Source organism: Astyanax mexicanus, chromosome 22 (assembly GCF_023375975.1).
Source record: "Astyanax mexicanus isolate ESR-SI-001 chromosome 22, AstMex3_surface, whole genome shotgun sequence".
Classification (NCBI taxonomy): Eukaryota; Metazoa; Chordata; class Actinopteri; order Characiformes; family Acestrorhamphidae; genus Astyanax; species Astyanax mexicanus.
Genome location: NC_064429.1, coordinates 14111963 through 14131871, shown reverse-complemented (window position 1 = coordinate 14131871; position 19909 = coordinate 14111963). Strand labels below are relative to the sequence as shown.

The 19909-nt window shown below is 37.4% G+C and overlaps 2 protein-coding genes across 4 annotated transcripts in view; both read right to left on the bottom strand.

Moving 5' to 3' along the window:
* The window catches only part of epg5 (ectopic P-granules autophagy protein 5 homolog (C. elegans)), a 59384-nt gene extending 54887 nt beyond the window's left edge, over positions 1-4497 (bottom strand). For all 3 annotated transcript variants that reach the window (XM_049470377.1, XM_049470378.1, XM_007237963.4), the window contains exons 1-3: positions 4337-4497; positions 3344-3445; positions 199-1092 (exon numbers count right to left, since the gene is read on the bottom strand). In XM_049470377.1, coding sequence (XP_049326334.1) covers positions 199-1092; positions 3344-3403 — 954 coding nt within the window. In that variant the 5' untranslated portion in view covers positions 3404-3445; positions 4337-4497. The remainder of the gene's footprint in view (positions 1-198; positions 1093-3343; positions 3446-4336) is intronic.
* Positions 4498-6806: 2309 nt separating this feature from the next.
* riok2 (RIO kinase 2 (yeast)) lies at positions 6807-17761 on the bottom strand. Its single transcript, XM_022662657.2, has 10 exons — positions 17569-17761; positions 17261-17399; positions 16388-16504; positions 14020-14195; positions 13803-13891; positions 11945-12136; positions 11700-11792; positions 10203-10631; positions 9364-9460; positions 6807-7345 (listed from the first exon to the last, which is right to left on the bottom strand). Exons 1-10 carry the CDS (start codon positions 17632-17634, stop codon positions 7184-7186), a joined length of 1560 nt encoding a protein of 519 aa, XP_022518378.2. The 5' UTR covers positions 17635-17761; the 3' UTR covers positions 6807-7183.
* Positions 17762-19909: the final 2148 nt, after the last annotated feature.

The window sequence follows — 19909 nt, the reverse complement described above, 5'->3', positions numbered from 1 at the left end:
AGTGTTCGTACCCATATTCTGTGATCCACATGTCGATTATGTAAATAAAAATAGGTGCTTAAAAATAAATTAGGAATGTTTTGTGTCCACACACAAACAAATAAGGATTTAAAATGTACACATTATTTTCCTATCAGTGAAAAATTCAAGCCTATACCACAAAAAGCTTCTTGTGGTTCAAGGTTTTTTTTTTCTAACCTGTAGCGTTAGCTGCTCATCCCTAAAGCTCCACAGGCGATTCTGCGCACTCTTGCAGTCGGAGTTGGCTGCCTGCAGCTCAGCCTGTGCCTGGCTCAACTGCTTACGGCACCTCCAGTAGTTCAGCAGCAGCTCATGCAGCTCATGGCCCTCTTGGTGGGCCAGGGCCTGGAATTCTGAAGCATGGAGCTCCACGTTCTCCAGCCACGACCCCGGCTCCCACATCCTCAGCTGCTCGAAGGTGAAGGCTTGGACTGTCTGGCATGGTCGGGGCAGCTCTGGGTACAGCCTCTCCTGGGTCCTTTCAGTCATTTCAGACTCCACCAGCTCTACGGGAACCAGGCTAGGGGGTGAGGACTCCTGATCAGCCAGAGGAAGAACAGCTGGAGCCAGACCCACCTGCCCAGGTGCTTCTGCTGTTTCAACTACTAGTGGCATAAGAGACGCTTCCACTAATCCAGAGCTGATGGTAGCTGGGTTGACCAGGAGCTGAGTCTCTACAGACAGAGAAGGCAGAGCAGGGTAAAGGGCAGAGACGTTAAAAGGCTCCTCCTTAATGTCCAGGACTTTCTGATCACATTGGCTCAACTTAAAGGCAGGAGAAGGTTGGTCCACTTTAATCTGCAGATCTTGTGATAACAGCTTGGGCTCTGCATCTGCAGTGCTATAGGTCTCAGTCCTATCACCCAGCTTTTGTTTGTTTTGGTCCTTCTCTGCTTTCTCATGTTGGTCTTCTGAGGACTGGGGAAGAAGTTCTCGGGCAGAAGCTGACAGCTCAGGTGGCAGACTGAGAGGAACATCTGTGAATTCAGCAGTGAGCTCAGGAACAGGAGCGCAGGGTAACACAGGTCCAGTAGATGCCTTTGTGCTCTCAGCATGTCTCTGCTTTTTTTCCTTAAAAAAAAGAGAGAAAACACAAAAAACAGTGAACTCCAAGCTTATCGGTACTACTAAACATAAATACATACAGTATTAATACAGTTATACAGTAACTGGAATGAAATTTAGAATATAGTTTAGAGAGTGACAAAACAACTCCTTTACAGGCCCAAAAGGTTTAATGTACTAATCCCTTAAATTTCCAGGTTTATTATTTCTGAAACATATTATTCAGTAACTACACGGGTAATGTTCCTAGCTTAGATATTCTGAAAAACAGCTAGAGCTCTGTAATAGTTTAATATTATGGACACATAGTAAAGAAAGTGTTCAGCCTTATAAGTAAAAAAAATATATAATAGAATAATAAGTCATATCGCTGTGCTTCCTTTAAGATTAGAACTTTTTTCAGCAGTGGAGCCAGGCTCAAAGTCCACCCTAACTCTTCCCCTGGACTGGACAGTGCTGCATGTCTAAGTACTGCTGTTCAAACATTCATGCTGTTTAAATTTATATTTACACTCCCAGAAATGTATTTAAACAAAGCATTGAAAGATACAGGCTGTATATGGCTACTACAGAAATGTTAGCTGACTTAGCTTTAGCATTTGTTTGTTTACCAAAAGTTTGACTGTCTTTCTTTGTGTAAATTGAAGGTTAGTTAGCTAGATATGACCTGAGCACCACACATGAACAGAGGTACATGACTAAACCTCTACTGCCTAGTTCATTAAACTACTGATGAAAATAGCACTGCTGAGGTAATGAAGAGAATAGCACTGCTGAGGTAATAAAGAGAATAGCACTGCTGAGGTAATGAGGAGAATAACACTGCTAAGTTAATGAGGAGAATAGCACTACTGAGGTAATGAAGAGAATAGCACTGCTGAGGTCTCTTGATTACCTCAGCAATGCTTTTATTTTCATTACCTCAGCAGTGCTATTCTCTTCATTACCTCAACAGTGCTATTCTCTTCATTACCTCAGCAATGCTTTAATCTTTATTACCTCAGCAGTGCTATTCTCTTCATTACCTCAGCAGTGCTATTCTCTTCATTACCCCAGCAGTGCTATTCTCTTCATTACCTCAGCAGTGCTACTCTCTTCATTACCTCAGCAGTGCTATTCTCCTCATTACCTTAGCAGTGTTATTCTCATCATTACCTCAGCAGTGCTATTCTCTTTATTACCTCAGTGGTCCTATTCTCTTCATTACCTCAGCAGTGCTATTCCCTTTATTATCTCAGCCGTGCTATTCTCTTCATTACCTCAGCAGTGCTATTCTCCTCATTACCTAAGCAGTGTTATTCTCTTCATTACCTGAGCAGTGCTATTCTCGTGATTATCTCAGCAGTGCTTTTCTCTTCATTACCTCAGCAGTGCTATTCTCTTCATTACCTCAGTAGTACTGTTCTCATTACCTCAGCAGTGCTGTTCTCTTCATTACCTCAGCAGTGCTATTACGTTCATTATCTTAGCACTGCTATTCTCTTCATTACCTCAGCAGTGCTGTTCTCTTCATTACCTCAGCAGTGCTATTCTCTTCATTACCTCAGCAGTACTGTTCTCAATACCTCAGCAGTGCTGTTCTCTTCATTACCTCAGCAGTGCTATTCTCTTCATCACCTCAGCAGTGCTAATATGTTCATTACTTCAGCAGTGCTAATATGTTTATTACCTCAGCAGTACTATTATGTTTATTATCTCAGCAGTGCTATTCTCTTCATTACCTCAGCAGTGCTATTCTCTTCATTACCTCAGCAGTGCTATTATGTTCATTACCTCAGCATAAAGATAATAACACTGCTGAGGTAATGAAGATAATAGCACTGCTGAGGTAGCTAACCTAGCTAAATATGTGTCTAGAACAGCACTGCTTAAGTAGAATAGCACTGCTGAGATAAATGTATTGTGGTTTGTAGGTTGGGATTTAAAAATGTTAACTGTTCAATAAATATTTTTAAATAGTGGTTTCATAATTATATTTTATTTAATAAGCAATAGAAAATATTTAATAAAAAACTAAAAGAAAAAAAACAGTTTCAGACAAACATTTTCATTTTGGTGCATCACTAATTAAAGGGAACATGACTAAAATAAACATTAAAATATAACTATGAATAACCTGCTGTTGAAGGCCACTGTAATGGGAAATATAATGAGAGTCATTTGTTTTACAGTTTTACAAAAAAAAAACATTTCATAAACATAAATCATTAAGTGTCACATAAAAGCAACTAACAAAATTAGCGTTTCTATTTTTTACCTGTGACTTTCCAGAGGACTTTGACTTTGATTTCTTTGGTCTCACTGCTTCAGCCATCATCTTTTCATTTCATTTTACGTTATTTTCCAGTTATCCAGGTTTCTAAATAAACACAAGTGATTAGAATGTTAATTGTTTTTGTCGAGTCTTTCATAAAGACAGAGTCTCTACTACACTTCTCTAGTAAACACTTAAAACACAGATCTTTGTAATTAAATGTTTTACTAGTAAAAGCTCAAACTTTCAGAAATCGGCCACTTAATGTTTACTAGTAATACAACTGGATATACAGATACATAAAGCCTTTCTAAAAAAAAAAACAACCTTCCTTAATGTATTTTGACTAGTCATGTTACCATTATTTACCTATAATCTACAACATTTTAAAACTCTTATCTAGAGTTAAAACTCTAAATCTAGACATCAACAACTATATTTTAGAAACTTTATAAACATAAAACGGCACACATCAAAAATTAACATTACTACCAGCCAAAATGTAATTAGTGAGACATGCTGAGATATGTTAAATTAGCATTTGTACCAGTAAAAATTCATTTATTAATATGAGCAAATGTTTTAACTCAGAATTACAGTGTAAATATCTGTCAACACAATTTCGACTAGTATAAAAGTATCTGTAGATAACTGTAACTGGAATGTTAACCAGTAAAGTAATAAGATCATATGATCAGTTAGAATTACAGTGAGGATATTGAGCTGCTGGTGATTCTGTATCCAGGCTGAATTTATTTATAGGTCAGTAGAGGAGTTATTATATCTGTTATGATGAGTTTATATCAGTAAGGCTGGGGGTTGGCTGTTGGTCCCCCGGATGTTGTTTTAACCTGGTTATACAGGCTGAGGCTGAGACTGTGTCTGTGTGTTTGTGTGTGTGTGTTTTTGAAGTCCAGTGTCCGCCTGTCTGTCACACACAGCCCGACACCTCTTGCCCCCCCACACACAAACACACCAGACCCCCACATTACTAACCGTAGTCCGGCGGGGCGAAGCGGCGGCGCTGGGGGAGCGGGTGGCCGGGTTAGGTGAGGAGCAGGCCGGGTACGGGCTGGGTTTCTCTGGGCGCTGCTGGGTCTCTCTCTCTCCAGCGCTTGTTTTGGTTCGTTCCTGGAAGTCTATCGCAAATCTGCAGTCACATGATGCTCCACCTTCCGACGGCGAGCGAGCAGGGACAATACTGAAACGCACTTTTAAAAAATAATTTATATAAATATAAATTGCATATTCTGCCAAATCTGTGCCATTTCTGTCCACAGGTAATTACATGTATAAATTTGCACACAAAATAACTTTAAAATACATTTTATTATTAAGCATAGTGTATTGTACATTGACCCAATTGCAAAAATAAGATATGCTATTTAAAAATGAATAAAAAAATACTACAAATAGCATTTGTTACCTGTCCCCACTCTCTACCTATACATTTTACCATAAAAATATACTATAAAATCATTCAGAGATGTATTTTTTTTTTGCATTGTGGAAGTGACATCAGTTGGTTATTCTGAAGATCATGAGAAGACCAAAATTAAGTTCCCTCATTTGTTTTCTGTATATTTGATCTTATTGTAACTATGGCTGAGGATATTAACCTCAATGCTCTGTCCTGTTACCTAAATCAATTCTTAGATCTTTTTTTTATTATGCAAATTTTGGGAAAAAGAAGAATGTGCTCAGTGTCCTTATGCTATTAGCATAGCCACTATTTAGTTATTTTTCATGTTTTTGCTAATTCTATGCTAAAAACTCATTTCTGTTACCTTCGTTCCTGTTACTCAAATCATAAAGATTAACAGGAGTTTGTTCCAGTAACAGAAGTAAGTTCAAGTAACAGTAGAGTCCCCTTGTTTACTGATTTATTATTGTGCATATTAATCGAATTAGGTTTAGTTCATCATTTATCCACACTTATCCACACAAATTATAATATTAATTTAACCTAATAATTATCTTATTCTCTCCATAATTTCCCAAAGTAAGGCTTCCACTGAACATTCTGTCATGGTAAAATTTTAAGAATATGAATATAGCCCATCAGAATATGTCTTGACCATCCACAACATGGTCATCTTGAACATGTTTGCAACTCTAGGTCAACCACGTTTTATTAAATGCCAGTTTTTCTAAAATTGTCCACCCTGTCATTGCGAGCAGGATGACAAGGTGAAACAATGCATGCAAGTAAAATATAAAATGATAAATCTGGGTAAATATGATTTCTGTGTAGTTTGAAGTCTTATAACTATGTTAAATAGTAAAAAAGAATCAGAATCTTGCCAAAAGCCTCAGTATTGTGATAATTACTATTCCAATTTGCTGTCAAAAATGAATGCCACATTAATGAAAGCCTTGGCACATTTATCAAAAAGATGTCCATTATTAAAAATTTCTCTTGCAAGACAATCTTGTAAAAGTGCACCTTAACCCATTAAAAATGATGCTGCCCAGAAGACAATTTATGTTTTATTATTTATGATGATACAGTTTTCAAAGACCTCTCAAAACAAAATACTGGAAAATAATTTCTAAACAAATAATAACAGGAAGTATACAGTGTAAACTAATAATGTATTAGTTAATTAACTAAAAACAGTGATATTAATGAATCATATGTCAATTAATTTATTGTTATTGCTGTGAAAATTCTATTATGACTTATAATATTAATAAGAAGATGAACAAGACAAACAAAAATTGAAAAGACAGCACCCATATTCACCATATTTGTGCTAAAAGCACGGGTACAATTTTTCCTCCGCATTTAATCTTCGTTTTTTTAATTTTGAGATCTTTGTTTCATCAGACAAGAGAATTTTGTTTCAACCTTCAGGTGCCTTTTGGCAAACTTTAGATGTGCTGTCATGCCTTTAGTGAGAAGTGGCTTCTAAACCATTTATTTTCTGAATAAGCTGTGGTTCTTTAACATCTGTAGGAAGCTCTCTTCGACTGTTCTCCTTTACGCTCGTCTCCACATGACGAGAGATGCAACATGGCTGGAAAAGCTGGTCAGGTGGTGGCCAGTGTTGGGAGTTGAGCTGGACTTTCTGGTTTCAGTGGCAGAGAGAAAGACTTCGGAAAATATAGTTTAATGAACACCTGGTTATTCACAGAGTTCCTAAATTAGCAATTTATTTTCTATGTATCCATGCAGACTTGTATTTATCAGTATCTAAGTCTGATGTATCTTTGATTTTAGCCTCTACAAACTAGCAAAGTAAACAACAAAGCACTTTTGTAAGTTGCTCTGGTTAATTCTAATAAAAATTCTAATTATTTGTTAGTTTTCTGGTGCTTCTTTTCTTTTGTTTATGGTAAGAAAATATTTGCAGACTCGCACTCTAACCTATGACTTTATTCAGTCCTCTTTAGCTAACTTAACCAAGTGTGTTTTGAAGTCCAGGTCAGAAATGCAGGGTGAAATCAGGCACCCAAAAGATCATAAATTCAACAAAAAGAGTTTATTAAGTTCCTACACAATATAGCAGAGGCAACATCCCAGTGTCACCATAATGAGGCCAGTTTCTGAGGAAACTCTGAGGCTCAGAGCACTGACCCAGCATTAGACATCATTAAATCCCAGGGGGCAGTACGCAAATCAGGTCTATAATCTTAGACGCATGTTACAATTCATGTTTTCATAATGTTTTTTTATGTTTAGGGCCAAACCTTAAAGTCTATGCTGCAAGTCTATAGAAACTGTTCTCCTCCTCCTTTAATGACTGTTCAGATCAGTTCAGGAAACACTGGGACAGAGTGTAATGACTGTAAGCTGCTGGTAGGAAATCTTCATTGACTGCATAATGCCCTCCAGTATCTTCAGCCCCAGAACTGAGCAGCCTCTAAGCTGCCCTTGATGTTGTTCAGGTTCTCTCTCCTCTCCTTGGTCACCAGGTTGGCCTCCCCTTTTTGTAGGCGTCGTCTCTGAGCGGCCTTTTGCTGCTTTGTGAGCTGTCTCCTGACTTTCTGTCTGATCACTTCCTGCAAAAAGGAGAGAAAGAGGACAGTTGTTACGACACGCATCTCATATGATTCATAAATTTAAATAATGTCCGTATAAAAATTATTCCCATTCCATTTACACCTGACCAAATGAAGACATTAAGTAAGAAATTATGTGCATCAGTTTTCATCTGGAATCTTCCAGAACATCCACTTAAAGCTCCACTAGGTAGGATTGAGGTTTTGTGCTCGTGGGCTCAAAAGGCGGATTAGTTTCTCTTTCTCGTTTTCTGGCTTTCACAGACATATTTAGTCTCTTTTTCAGCTTCCAGAGTGTCTGTATGTTAGTTTGTAAAGAATGAACCAGTAGTCCTCGTAGAACTGTTAGAACTAAAGGTCGGAAAGCAGGTCGCAGTTCTCACGAGCATTGGTCACGGCCGCCTCGGAAAACTTACAGAGTCTGGTTTGAGCTCAGAGGAGCTCCGGCACAGAGACGAGAGCACCGCTATTCCTCCTATTACACCTCAATGCAGCGCTGCAGTGAGTTTCAAGCTGTAATTTTACTTCTTTAAAAAGATAAAAAATCAAGGAAATCCTACCTAGTGCTGCTTTAAATAAATAAATAAAAAAAGTATGTCAAGTTTTACCTGCACAGTTTGAATGGCCAATTGCTCAAATCACTAATTTTCTGAACAGGGTGAAGTCTAGCACATGATTTACCATATTTTTTGGACTAAGGTGCACTTAAAATCCTTTAATGTTTCCAAAAATAATCACTGCACCTTATAATTCGGAGCATCTTATGTATACATTTTACCAGTCAGGTATTAAGGAGCAGTAAAGTCACTCTGCTGAAGTACAGCATTATACAAGAGTTTCAATTTAGTTCTCCAGCACAGAGACTGGAGCAGTATTAGCCTTAGCCACAAACCACTATTTCCCCATTCAGAGGTGAGAATTATTGGCCTGTAGCCTGCTGCTAACCCTGGCTAGCACTGCTAGAGCATTAGTAGCATTACCCACTAACCACACTAGCTCTTTTGCGTTCAGAGAGTAGTATATTAGACTGTAGTCTGCGTGTTTACCATGTTAAAACAAGCTACATGGGAAAATCCGCTAGCTAATATCACCCTGGCTTCCTGGAACCCTCAGGGTTCCTCTGCGCTGTAGCGCTAGCGGTTAGCCGCTAATGCTAATGCCCCAGCCTTAGTGCTTGAGAAATGTAGGATTCTAAGCTTACTGTAAATAAACAGAAGCACTTTACTCACCCAAATAAACAGTTTTCAGAAGAGAAATCTGTGTAGATTAACATTCAGCACTCGTTTGAGTCTTTTTTTAAATAGTTTTGTTAATTTAGCTTAGCTTTACATAACTTAGTTAGCTATTCCCTCCCCCAACACCACCACCCAGCGGTGAGACCGCTGAATTATACATTTTTATTCTAGTGTCTCTTAATATGCGCCTTATAATCCAGTGCGCCTTGTGTATGAAAATAGACCCAAAAAAATTTATTGATACTGCGCCTTAGAGTGCGAAAAATACGATACACTACAGTTTGTTGTGTGTTGTCAATTCAATGAATTGCCTTTCCATTTTATGAATTGTGTAAATTTAAAATCTGCACCCCTACCATTCCTTTAAGTGCAGTCGAGTCATGCAGCAGAATGAGCACAACAGATTATCCTCAGATTCCTTTCATTTTCTTTTATTTTTATTAATATCAATTTACACGGCTAATTACCCAACCCACTCATCAGGACTCCCACTATTACTAGTGATGCCCCAACACACCAGGAGGGTGTTTTCAAGCTTTTCAAGCTTTCAATGCTAATGCAGCTTTGCCAAGTAGCATCACAGACACCCTGTGCTGCAGACATCACCCTAGGAGTGATGTGGGGAGAGAGCGCCATCTACCCACCCGGAGGGAGCAGGGCCAATTTTGCTCCCTCTGAGCGCCGGCAGCTTGATGGCAAAGCTGCATGAGCGGGGGTTCGAACCTGCGACCTCCAGCTCATAGTGGCAGCGCTTTAGACCGCTGGACCACTGTTGATACTCACTGGGGGAATCGTGGAGCAGCTGGCAACACTTCCGATGGACGTTTCACTAGATGTTCTTCGCCTGTGTTCATTAATGTGAAGCATACTGTCTTCATCTCTGCATAATAGAAAACATTCAGACAATTAGCTAATCTGCCAATCAAACTTTGAGAATAGCAGAAAGTCACTAATGGAAGAAAAAGGTCACAGAACAGCTGGATGTTTGATTGCTACCAAAGTTTAGTTATTTCAGCTGCACGGAACTGATATTACATGAAATAAAATACTTTAGATACTTTGTTTTTACCATGTAATTATATTAATCATAATGCATTAGCCATTAACTAATTATTATTTGATCACCTTAATTATTTGTGTGGCTGTTTTCATAAAAAAATAGTATGCTATTTAAATGTGTTTCTGTGAAATAAGATGCATGAATGTCAGGAAATTAAAAGTGAAGTCTGGCATCTGAAAAATACTATTAAAAATTAGACATAATTTTTTTGTTATGAATGCCAAAAAGCACAACATACTTGCAGTGACCCTATAATTGAAAAACTGACCTAATTAACAAAAAAATTAATTAAACAATTCAACAAAAAATACATTATCCTTATAATAAACATCCTTTATAGGAAAGGTAAACAATAAAGTATTTTAAAATGATTAAAAATAAAGGATGCAAAAATGTTTATAAGTGAATATTTATTCAACTTGGAAAGCAAACAAATTAGAATTCTGCAATTTGCCTGCTAACGTTGTTTTTAAATTGTTGTAAAGGTAATAGCTAATTGATTTTTGTTTTAATTTCTGACTAAATCAGTTTAATCGCGTGATCACGACTGTTCCATACAAACCTGAAAGGCTTGAATTCTTTGTTGCAAGCTGAAAGATCAACTAAGTCCGGGCACTCGTCCTCATCCTCATTCTCAAGCTCCTCTTCGCTCTGCAAGTGTTTGGGACTGTCTGTAACTTCATTCTGAACGTTCCCGGAGCAGACGTCAGGAGCAGAGCTAGTGTCCTCGTGTTCCACTTCCTCTTTCTGTCCTGATAAAGTCTCTTCACTGATCTTCAGCCCCTCAAGTTCCAGCATGGCATGTTTGTACTCTTCAATGTCAATAGGCTCCTCGGAGGCCAGCTCTGGTGCTAGGGGATCATCAGCCTCCTCATCACCACTCTGACTGTCTTCACCTTCTGGACCAACTGGGTGGAGAAGCTGGTCGTCCTGCTGCAGCTCTTTTGTGTAACCACTGGCTGAGATCTCCACATCAAGCGAGCAGGCCTTTCTGTTTAACAACATATAAATATCAGTTTACCATCAAAGAAAAGGATTTAAACACACTAGAGCTGCAACTAATGATTATTTTGGTAATCGACTAATCTGATAATAATTTTTTCGATTAGTCAATTAGTCAACAATTATCTCTGCCATTTCCTTCTTCTCTAAAAACAACAGAAACAGCTGAACATAAGATTTAAATTATTTTTAAATGTCCAAATGTTGTTTAAACGTGGAAAGTTTAATATAACTTAGCAATAATACATAAGAGGGAGTGCTATAACGTGTCTTATTGGCACTGCTGTGATGCGGTCGTATGCACAAGGCCATATTTCTCTTTAGGAGAGAAATCTGTGTAGATTAAAGATTGAAAAATGTTTTTTTAAGAATTAAAGTTTTGTTTACTTCGGCGCCCCCAGCGCCAAGACCTGTAGAACTACAAGAGTCCACCTTACATTCAGCTTAAAATACCCCATATTAACTGAAAAATATACACACTTCAGCTTTTATTTTAATCAGAACTCTTAACCTGATATTCATGGCTGATAATGTTTGTAATAATGTGTATTTTGGATTCGCTGGGCTTATTTATTTGCATTTACATGCGTTTCTTTACTGTGTCCATGGGATCCAGTGGCTCCCATTGGTGTACACTGACATCGCATTTGGTTTGTATTTGGCTTGTAAGCGCTGCATCGTTGCTAGTTTACCTGTATGTGGCGGAGTAATACATGGAGAGCTTTGGTTTCAGTGCATTACCATCTGATAACGACACTCATAGAACGCCTCTCTGCCAATCACATAGCAGGGTCGGAACTAACTGTGGTATAACATTTAATATAATAACTATTTTATTAAGTAAACTTGTAATCTGTTGTGTTTGGGCACTGTTGGAGACACAGGTCTCCAGCACTTTACGTAATGCAGTACTGTTACAAATTACGATTAGTCAGTAATGAAATTTAAAGTCGACCAAAAAAAAAAGTTTACACTGTTATATCAACTAATCATTGCAGCCCTAAAACACACAAACATTTAACCCGTGTTGGAAAAGAAAAATAAATTGATTGCACACCTGATATCTTTAAATGTTGGGTACAATTCACTTTCATAGTTGAATCGTTTGATGAAGAAATCTCTTACGCACTTGACATCACGGTCAAAGTACCTGGAGGAAACGTGAAACAATCCAGTTTACACACAAATAAAATAAACATAATTTACCACACTTTTTAAATCTGTAGATTAACAACATAATTTACAGTCTATGTTAACATTTTTAAGCTGTAAAAAAATGATCAAATTCTGCTGAAGAGTTACCATTCTGCATTTTGATGGGAAGTGGACACCATCTGTGGGAAGTCGATCATGGTCACATGATCACGGTCATCAAGCATCAAGTTGAACTCATTAAAGTCCCCATGGATCAGTCCATGATTAGCCAGTTTCACGATCAGCTCCATGATTTCACTGTACAACGAAGCAGGGTCTTCAATCTCCCGCACCTGACACCTGTAAAAAAAAAACAGACAGCACATTCAAGTCTTTTTTCCTTTTCTTTCTCCTCCCACTGCTTTCGTAGGCTTGTTGCTATTTACAGCTCTGGGAAAAAAATTACACCACTTACAAATAATGAGTTTCTTTGATTTTACCAAATTGAAAACCTCTGGAATATAATCAAGAGGAAGATGGATGATCACAAGCCATCAAACCAAGCTGAACTGCTTGAATTTTTGCACCAGTTGTGGCATAAAGTTATCCAAAAGCAGTGTGTAAGAATGGTGGAGGAGAACATGCCAAGATGCATGAAAACTGTGATTAAAAAACAGGATTATTCCACCAAATATTGATTTCTGAACTCATGAATATTAACTTATATTTGCATTATTGCGTTATTTCAGCCATTTCTCATTTTCTGCAAATAAATGCTTTAAATAACAATATTTTTATACAGAATTTGGGAGAAATGTTGTCCATAGTTTATAGAATAAAACAACAATGTTAATTTTACTCAAACATAAACCAATAAATAGCAAAATCAGAGAAACTGATTCAGAAACTGAAGTGGTCTCTTATTTGTTTTTCCAGAGCTGTATGTGCATTATTTTTATGCTGTTAAACAAATGCATTACACATGCATTTCAAATTCTGTTGGGATATACAGGGATATACAGCCAATCCCTTTAATTTTGCTGTAGACTGAAAACATTTGGGTTTGGCATTGAAAGATGAATAGGAGACAAAAGATCAACATTTCAGCTTTTTAAAATGAACCCACATTTTTCTTATGAGCAAAAGTACTGGAACAGATTAAAATAGATTAAAGTGAATAACACAAGTGAATACACAAAGTGCAACAACTTCTGTGACCCACAGCCACCACCAATTTTTATCTGCATTTATGTTTCAGTTATGTTGCTTTTTCAGGCTTTCACTGCAGCCCTTTCAGTTGGTGTTTGTTTTGGGTTTAGTCTCCTCTTTAGCCTGTAAAATGCATGCTCTATAGAGTTTAGGATTGTGATACCGTCACTCCTGCCGACTGGAGGATGTTGCTGATGTCACTAACAGTACTTTTAGGGTCTTTATTTACAGCACTCAGAATGTTCCTGTCATCAACTGCTGTGTCTACCTGTTCATCACCTGTTATATAGTACACCAGTGACGACTTTCTTCTTCATTGTTCTGGCTAGTTGATCTGGCTATGGCAATTATGTGCAAAAGCTCTGATTAATTTTCCATCTTCTCTCAGCTTCACAATTGCCCATAGACAGCTCTCTGGTTTTCCTGTTGGTTACTTTATACCTGTACAGTCTACACCCTCAAAAACCAAATCTAAAACTGAATGTACGACTCTTAGTGTGTTTATTGTGTAATACTTTTGCACACATGAAAAATGGGTGAATTAAGACAGACAGAGTGCTATCTTCTGAAAAAGTATCAGATCCAGGTATTAAATACCTGGAAATAAAAGCTAAAATGTTGATTCTTTTTTTTTCATATTCATATTTTAATGTCAAACCCAAAGTTTTTTTTTGTCTACAGCAGAAATAAACAGACCAGCCTCACTGTTCCAATACAATTGAAGTAATAATTGTATATTTTTCTGAAAAAGTTGTATCTACAGGCTCGCAAATATTTGGAATTTTCTTTATTATGTTCTTATTATAAAGAAACTCACAGAGGATATCCGTTTATGAGCTCCATAACAATAGCATGTCTGTTGTAGTCCACTGGTTTTGGAACTGGGAAGCCCCGGTCATACAACGCCTGCAAGAAAACACAATATTACTAGATATCCTGGTGCAGGAAGAATGAGTATAAAGTGTTAATATACTTGTCATAAGTAATGATCCTATAACTACAGTGTGTTTAGTTTAGGAGCATGTGGTGGTTACCTTCATGTAGGCGTATTCCTTCATGGCGGAGAGCCGGGACAGGTAGAGCCAGGACATCTTGTGTCTGTGTTTGTGGTAGTCTCGCTTATTCCTCAGGTTCCTGAACGATGTTCTTCCAAGCCGATGGAGTTTCAGAGCAAACTGTTCCCCTTCAGCATTCGCTACTATGTAAATATCTGTTATGGAAATACAAATAGTTTAAAACCTCATATTCAAGCTCTATTTCAATTATTTTTGTGAATGTAAAAACTAGGGCTTGGTATCGACCAAAATGTTTTTGTACTACCGAGTACCGAACGGTCTAAAAAATCTCTCAGGCTTACTCTGTCTCTCTATCGCACACTCACGCTGTCTGTCTCTCGCTTTCTCACACAGTGTTTCTCTCGCTCGTTCTCATTACCACTGTCTCTCTCTTTCTCTGTCGCTCGCTCTGTCCCTGCTCACTCCACCCTGAGATAGTATGATACAGTAGAAAATTATCTGTCAGACCAAAACCACACTACTATATTAATAATGTCCCCAAACACCAATCATAAAGTTAGGCCTGTCACGATAACAAAATTTTCAGGACGATATATTGTCCCAGAAATTATTGCGATTATCGTTATAATAGTCATTTTAAAGGGTAATTATAAAAAAAATGCTTTTTCCTGCTTCTGGGCTCCCAAAGGAGCTTTAAGACAGTGTATCACAGTAATAAAATACTAGCATAATAATACTATTACACCAGTTTACAGTTAAACTTTTTTACACTGGGCTTCCAATATACAAATATTTTAATGTCCATAATAAATAAAACAAGTAAAGTACAAGCACTCTGGACTCAGAGAAAACTGCACTAAATATTAAACAACAAATAGTGACAACATTTACCAAGTGGCCATATGATATGGTTCAGCAGCCCAAAGCTCTTGCTATAAATGTATTTTTTAAAGTAACTGTCAGACAAATTCAGAGCAAGAAACACCAGAATGTTCACCCTGTGGGGCTTGAGGCAGGATCTCTCTGGGGTACAATATTCATATTCAGTATTCAGCTCGGAAAATTGGGCTGTATGGTTGTGCTTTAAATGAGATCTCAGCTTCGTTTCCACTGTTTTGAAACAAGTCAACATACCGACTGATTCGCGTCGATGGTTCTCCTCGCTCATTTGGCTTAAAGCCAAAATACTCCCGCACCATCCGGACTTCTAAAAAACCTTCTTAACGCTCTCTAAAGTGGTTTAGTTAAGAGAAAGTCCTCGAATACGTTCGCAAGCACAAGTTTTCTCTGCTGTGTGTGTGTGTGTGTGTTTGTGTGTGCGTGCGCACGTGTGTGCAGACGCCATCACTGATGAGCTCCGCTTGCCGCTACACTCATTTCCTAACCGATAGATGTCGCTGTCGGCGAGAGAGACGCACATCACGACTCGTTCTCATGTAAACTCAAGGGCCCAATGGCTGTTATCGACGTCGGCAAAAATTATTGCGGTTAAAAAAATTTACGTACGATAAGTCGATAACATAGTTATCGCTTTGTCAATCTAATGCTGATATTATCTAAAATACGCTTAGAGAAAATATTTTAAAGTAACGTTGTTCTTTTTGTTCTTAATAAAGCGGCAAAATAAAAATGCTCATTTAACAGCATGTCGGCTGTTAAAGCTAATGTCCGTAAAATTTGGAATTTGGGGGATTTAGGGCCCTCTCTGGTAAAAATGAGTAATTGCACAGAGCATGCAGAAGAATTATTGTAAACTGGGCGGGTGTGATGGGATCTTCTTTCAGAGAGGATGACATAGGTTATGTAGCTTCCAGGTTATGTTCAGTCAGAGAGAGAGTCCTTTCAGGTCACGGAGCTTTATCAACCGTTCAAATGCAAATTCGCTATTAATCCCAGTTAGCACAGACTCTATCGTGTTCCTTTTTGGCTTCAGAACCTGCTTCACTCCTTCGTTTCTTTGTTTTTACTGAGTGAATGAACTACTGAACTCTGAGTTTCCCCTTCTGAAGTCTCCATTGCTCCACCAGCCGCTCGCATTCAGTAAAACTGAGCCGGATCCTCTTTTAGAGGCTGAACGTGTGACATAAGTGCATAAAGATGCATGACGTGGCCATTTAGAACTCCCTCTGAAAGTGACCCGATGCCCCAGTTTTTAGAATGAATATATTAGGCTTAGCAGGGAGGGTCTTTTGAGCACACTGGTACCATTAAACACAACATCTTATCCTTTCTCCACTCAGAAATGCTTCTGCTTTCAGTTTAGAAACAAAAAAATACAGACTGCACTTGCCATTTATATGCAAGAAGCTCTTGTATCTGAATGTGTCACTAAAAACTTGGAATATCTCATCAGTAGAAATGATCAGATATGAGGTTAGTTGCTCACCTGATTCTTTACCAACTCCCATTTGGTTCCCAACAGACAGAATGACATCTCTGGATGACAGTGTCTTCAGAGCCAGGTAATCATAGCCCCCATAATTTAATCTGTAGCCCTGCACAGCTATAAACACAAATAAAATTAATTTATTTAACTTAATTCACCAACCTGACAATCTTACAGATAAGTGTTCAGTTAAATAAATATACAGATAAATAAATAATCAGATAAATAAATATAGGGATAAAAATATAGAGAGATAAAATATATATATATATATATATATATATATATATATATATATACAGATAAAAAAATATACAGATTAACAAATATATAGATAAACAAATATACAGATAAATAAATATTCAGATAAATAAATAATCAAATAAATAAATATATAGGTAAATAAATAGTCAGATAAATAAATACGCGGATAAATAAATATACGGAAAAATAAGTTTACGGATAAAAATATATAGGGCTAAAAATATATAGGGCTAAAAGTATACACCAATAAATAAATAGTCAGATAAATAAATATATGGATACATTAAAATACAGATAAATATACGGATAAAAATACATATGGATAAAAATATATAGAGATAAAAATATATAGGAATAAATAAATATACATATACAGATAAAAATATACAGATAAACAAATATACAGATAAATAAATATTCAGATAAATAAATAATCAAATAAATAAAAATACGGATAAAAATACATACGAATAAATAAATAGTCAGATAAATAATTATAGGGATAAATAAATATACGGATAAAAATATATACAGATAAAAATAAACACAAATAAATAAATAAATATATATACAGATAAATAAATGAATATACAGATAAACTGTACTTACTTTTGGATCGTTCATAAGCTAAGAGCTTGTGTTTAACCAGCTCCCTCAGCACTTTATTACAGCCCCCGTGTCTCAGAGAGGCGATGGAGGAGATCAGGCTCATCGGTACGATCTCGTGGTTCTTCATCCCCATTTCCACCTGTATTACAGTACAATACATTCAGATCAACACACTGAGCTACACTGAGTTACAGCACAGTAATACTGTACTGTATTATTATTATTACAGATCTGAGCTCATCTGACTGAGGCTAGTTCACCAGTTCAGTTTAAACACTACAGTCTGTCTGTAATAAAGTTAAACTCACGGCGGTCAGAACCCTGAAATCCTCCCGGGACAGATATCTCAGCACCACCACATTCAGCTTCCCCATACTGACAAAAGATTAGGAACAGCGGATCTCAGAATTATTAGTGATAATAATAACTCTCCGCTAGGCCTCCGCTCTCCCAAACACGCCGTCAACAGCAGGAACACACACGAGTCCCGCAGCCCGGCCGCTCAGCGGCTTAGCTCACAGTCGCCCTCTAGTGGACTGGCGTACCCTGAGTACTCTCACTACTCTCACTCATCTCTCAACTCTACATAAATTGGTTCTACATAAATTGGTTCTACATAAATTGGTTCTTAAATGTGTTGTGATCTTCATCTAAGTCACAACAATAGACAAACACAGTCTGCGTAAACTATTACCACACACAACATATGTTTGCATTATTTTATTGAACACAACATGTTAACATTCACAGTGAGGGTGAAAAAAGTATGTGAATCTTTGGATTTAATAACTGGTTGACCCTCCTTTGGCAGCAAAAACTTCAACCAAACATTTCCTGTAGTTGCAGATCAGACCTGCAATAGCACAGGTAAATATCTCACCTGATTCTTTACCGACTCCCATTTGGTTCCCAACAGACAAAACCAAACGTTTCCTGTAGTTGCAGATCAGATCTGCACAACAGTCAGGAGGAATTTTGGATCATTCCTCTTCACTAAACTGTTTCAGTTCAGAAATATTCTTGGGATTTCTGGTGTTAATTTCTCTCTTGAGGTCACGATGCCACAGCAACTAAACTGGGTTAAGGTCAGTACTCTCCAGAAGGCGTATTTTTTTTCTGTTGAAGCCGTTCGGTTGTTGATTTACTTCTGTTTTGGGTCGTTGTCCTGTTGCATCATCCATCCTCATTTGAGCTTCAGTCAGTGGACAAGTTTTCCTGCAAAATGTCTTGGTAAACTTGGTAAAATGTATTGAGAATTATTATTTTTTTAGTTGATGACGGCAAGCCGTCCAGCAAAGCAGCCCCAAACCATGATGCCCCCGCCGCCATGTTTCACAGTTGGGTGAGGTTTTGATGATGGTGTGCTGTGCCTTTTTCACTCTACACACAGCGTTGTGTGTTACTTCCAAACAACTAAATTTTGGTTTCATCTGTCCACAGTATATTTAGCCAGTACTGCTGTGGAACATCACCTGTACTTTACTGTATTTTTAATTAATTGCAGTAAGGAAAATACTTCTGGGCAGTTTTCATACATTCATTCCTCATACACACTTATAGATTCATTTTATATATTTATTAATTTCATATTGTTGGAAAGCTTTTGCTCAACTTGAGTTTAAATGTCCTCGTGTGAAGTGTGAACTCAGACCTCCTGAACTGAAGGTTTGTGGAAATAGTTGTAGGAGGTCCTCTAGTGGTGGATTTAGAGGAGCACTGGGGGCCCAGTCCTCTCACTATTACTCAATACAGAGGTCAGACAGAGATGAGAGCTGAATGCTAGGACTGCACGATATATTGTTTAAGTGTAGTCATCGCGATGTGTGCACGTGCAATAGTCACATCGCAGGACGTGCAAAGTCACTTTAAATCAAACATGTCATGTTACAATATTTTGCTGCTTGACACAGAAGTAGATACACAGTGTTCTAAATTTCTATAAAGATTATCAATGCTTAATATCATGTTAATTCCCTAATGTGTTGTTGAAGCTTCCTTGGTTTAATGTGGTTTTAAAAGAACACAAAGATGTAGCATTCTGTAATCTTCGGTATTCCTTCTAGACACAAAACTCCTTCATTGACATATGAGTCCTTTCACATTAAAGTAGAAGAAGGAAAAAAAACAACTATTTTATTATCTGATGTCTCTGGTCTGCAGAGTCATGTCATCTGCTGGTGTTGGTCAAATATATTATAACTAAAGTCCAAAGTCAGCGCAGCTTCTACCAGAACATTTTACAGCACTTCATGCTTCCCTCTGCTGACAACTTTAATGGAGATGCAGATTTCATTGTCCAGCAGGCAAACTGGCACAAAATAATATTAAAATTTTCTGATATTTACTGATTATTGGGTTTTCATTGACTGTGAGCCAGAAATCATCAACATTAAAAGAAACAAACGCTTACAATAGATCAATCTGTGTGTAATACATCAATGTAGTGGTACATTTTTTTTTTTTTAGAAATTTCTATATAAAGTTGAATAATCAAAATAAAGTAACATGAACATACCATATTTCAGTGGCTTAAATCAGAACTGAAAAAGTCAGATCCAATTCTCTTCACACAGCAACACAAACAACATACCTGTGTCAGATATGACTTAAAAAAAATCAAATTTGGGCCATGCATCTCAATTTTGTGTC